General features: G+C 62.4%; 1 protein-coding gene across 1 annotated transcript in view; it reads left to right on the forward strand.

The window, feature by feature from the left end:
• The window catches only part of AFAP1L2 (actin filament associated protein 1 like 2), a 110,977-nt gene that overhangs the window by 99,125 nt on the left and 10,354 nt on the right, over positions 1–1,498 (forward strand). The window contains exons 8-9 of the mRNA XM_045291310.1: positions 111–200; positions 1,449–1,485. Of these exons, the coding sequence (XP_045147245.1) occupies positions 111–200; positions 1,449–1,485 (127 nt within the window). The remainder of the gene's footprint in view (positions 1–110; positions 201–1,448; positions 1,486–1,498) is intronic.

The following is a 1,498-nucleotide window of genomic DNA, read 5'->3' on the forward strand; positions in this document are numbered from 1 at the left end:
TCTCTGCTTCCCTCTTACCTCCAGCCCCTCTCCCTGCCCCTCCATCTGGCTCTGTCTGCCCCCCTCTTATCTCACCCTACCTGACTGTCCCAACCTCCCCGCCCCCCCAGGTCATCCAGGAGGTGAGTGGTGTGCCTTTGGAAGGCGAGTCAGAAGGAAATCAGTGTGTCCCAGAGAGCCAGCGCCTCACCTGTCTGAAGGTAAGCTCCTCCTGGCCGGGGGTGGATTACAAAGACCATCTTCCCCTCTTCCCCCTTCAGCCCAACGCAGAAGGCAGATGCACTACTAGGTATGGGCATTTGCTTGGCAGGAAGACAGGTGACCCAGATACAGACCTGGATGGCTTTCCTGCCCGAGGGGGAAACCCTGTGGGAACCAATGTGCCTTTGCCCCCTCCCCAGCCCCCACCCCTCGAGTAGTAAAGGAAGGTTTCCCTTGAGGGGGCTGCTGCTCTTCTCTCAAGCCTGGGAAGGGCTCTGTGGGTGGTGGTCCCAGCCAAGGGCTCGGCTCCCAGGCTCCCTTGGCCTGGGGACCAGGTGGAGGAAGATGGGCAGGATGCTGGCTGAGAGCTGGATGGCCCATCACCTGTGGGTCACAGTCCCTCAACCCCCATCTCCAGCTCACTGCAAGTGGACCTCCCGAAGCTGGCCCTGCACAGAGCAGCCCAAGGAGTCACTGAGCTTCATTACAGGGTCCCCTTCCCTGATGGGGAGGAAAGCTAGCGGGTCAGCGGGGGCTTTGTTCTTGGGGGCATGGGCCCCCTCCTCTGAGAGGAATCTGGAGATAACCTCCAAAGGGGCAGGCCTGTGAGGTCTGCTTCCTCCCTTGACTGTTGACCAGAAAACTCAGGGTTTTCTTCCCTTAGGGGGGATGATCCCGCCTTCGAGGCTCGGTACGCAGGACTCTCTTCCCAGGCTGGCAGCTTCAGTGCCTGCTCCCTGGCTGTGGCCAGCCTAGCCTGTGGGCTGGATCCTGAAAGTGGGCCACTCTAGAGCAGGCCAGTGGTCCCCCAGAGGCCTGTGTCTGCTGGCTGGGATGGTCTCTGTAGTTGACACGTGATGTGGGGGCCTTGGAAGCCTGTTGGCTGGAGAACTACGGGGGGTTTGAGTCCCGGGTCTGGCCACCCCCACCCACAGGAGGCCGATTCCCAGGCCGGCAGCTTACTGAGGCGAGCACCCCACCCCACCCCCGCTGGGAAGCTATTGCATTGGGTTGGGCCATCCCTTTGGAGGCCTGGGAGTGAGGGTGGGGGTCCCCTCGAAGGAAAGGTGCTCTGGGGCCACCTCCGGAAGGGTAGTACAGGCAGCCGGAGAAGCCCGGGCAGCGTCCCCACTGGGACCTGGACTTTGCACTTCCCAGGAGGCTCACACCCAACACGTCTCACACACAGCCTGGGGGGGGGGGGGCTGTCCCCAGCCTGAGGCCACCTCGCCGTCCTTCCTCCACAGCTGGAGGTCGCAGAGAAGTACCTGTCACCCTCTGATTGCGGAGGTGCCAC

The sequence above is a fragment of the Echinops telfairi genome, unplaced genomic scaffold, assembly GCF_000313985.2.
Source record: "Echinops telfairi isolate 266 unplaced genomic scaffold, ASM31398v2 ScPeMD7_70;HRSCAF=299, whole genome shotgun sequence".
NCBI lineage: Eukaryota > Metazoa > Chordata > Mammalia > Afrosoricida > Tenrecidae > Echinops > Echinops telfairi.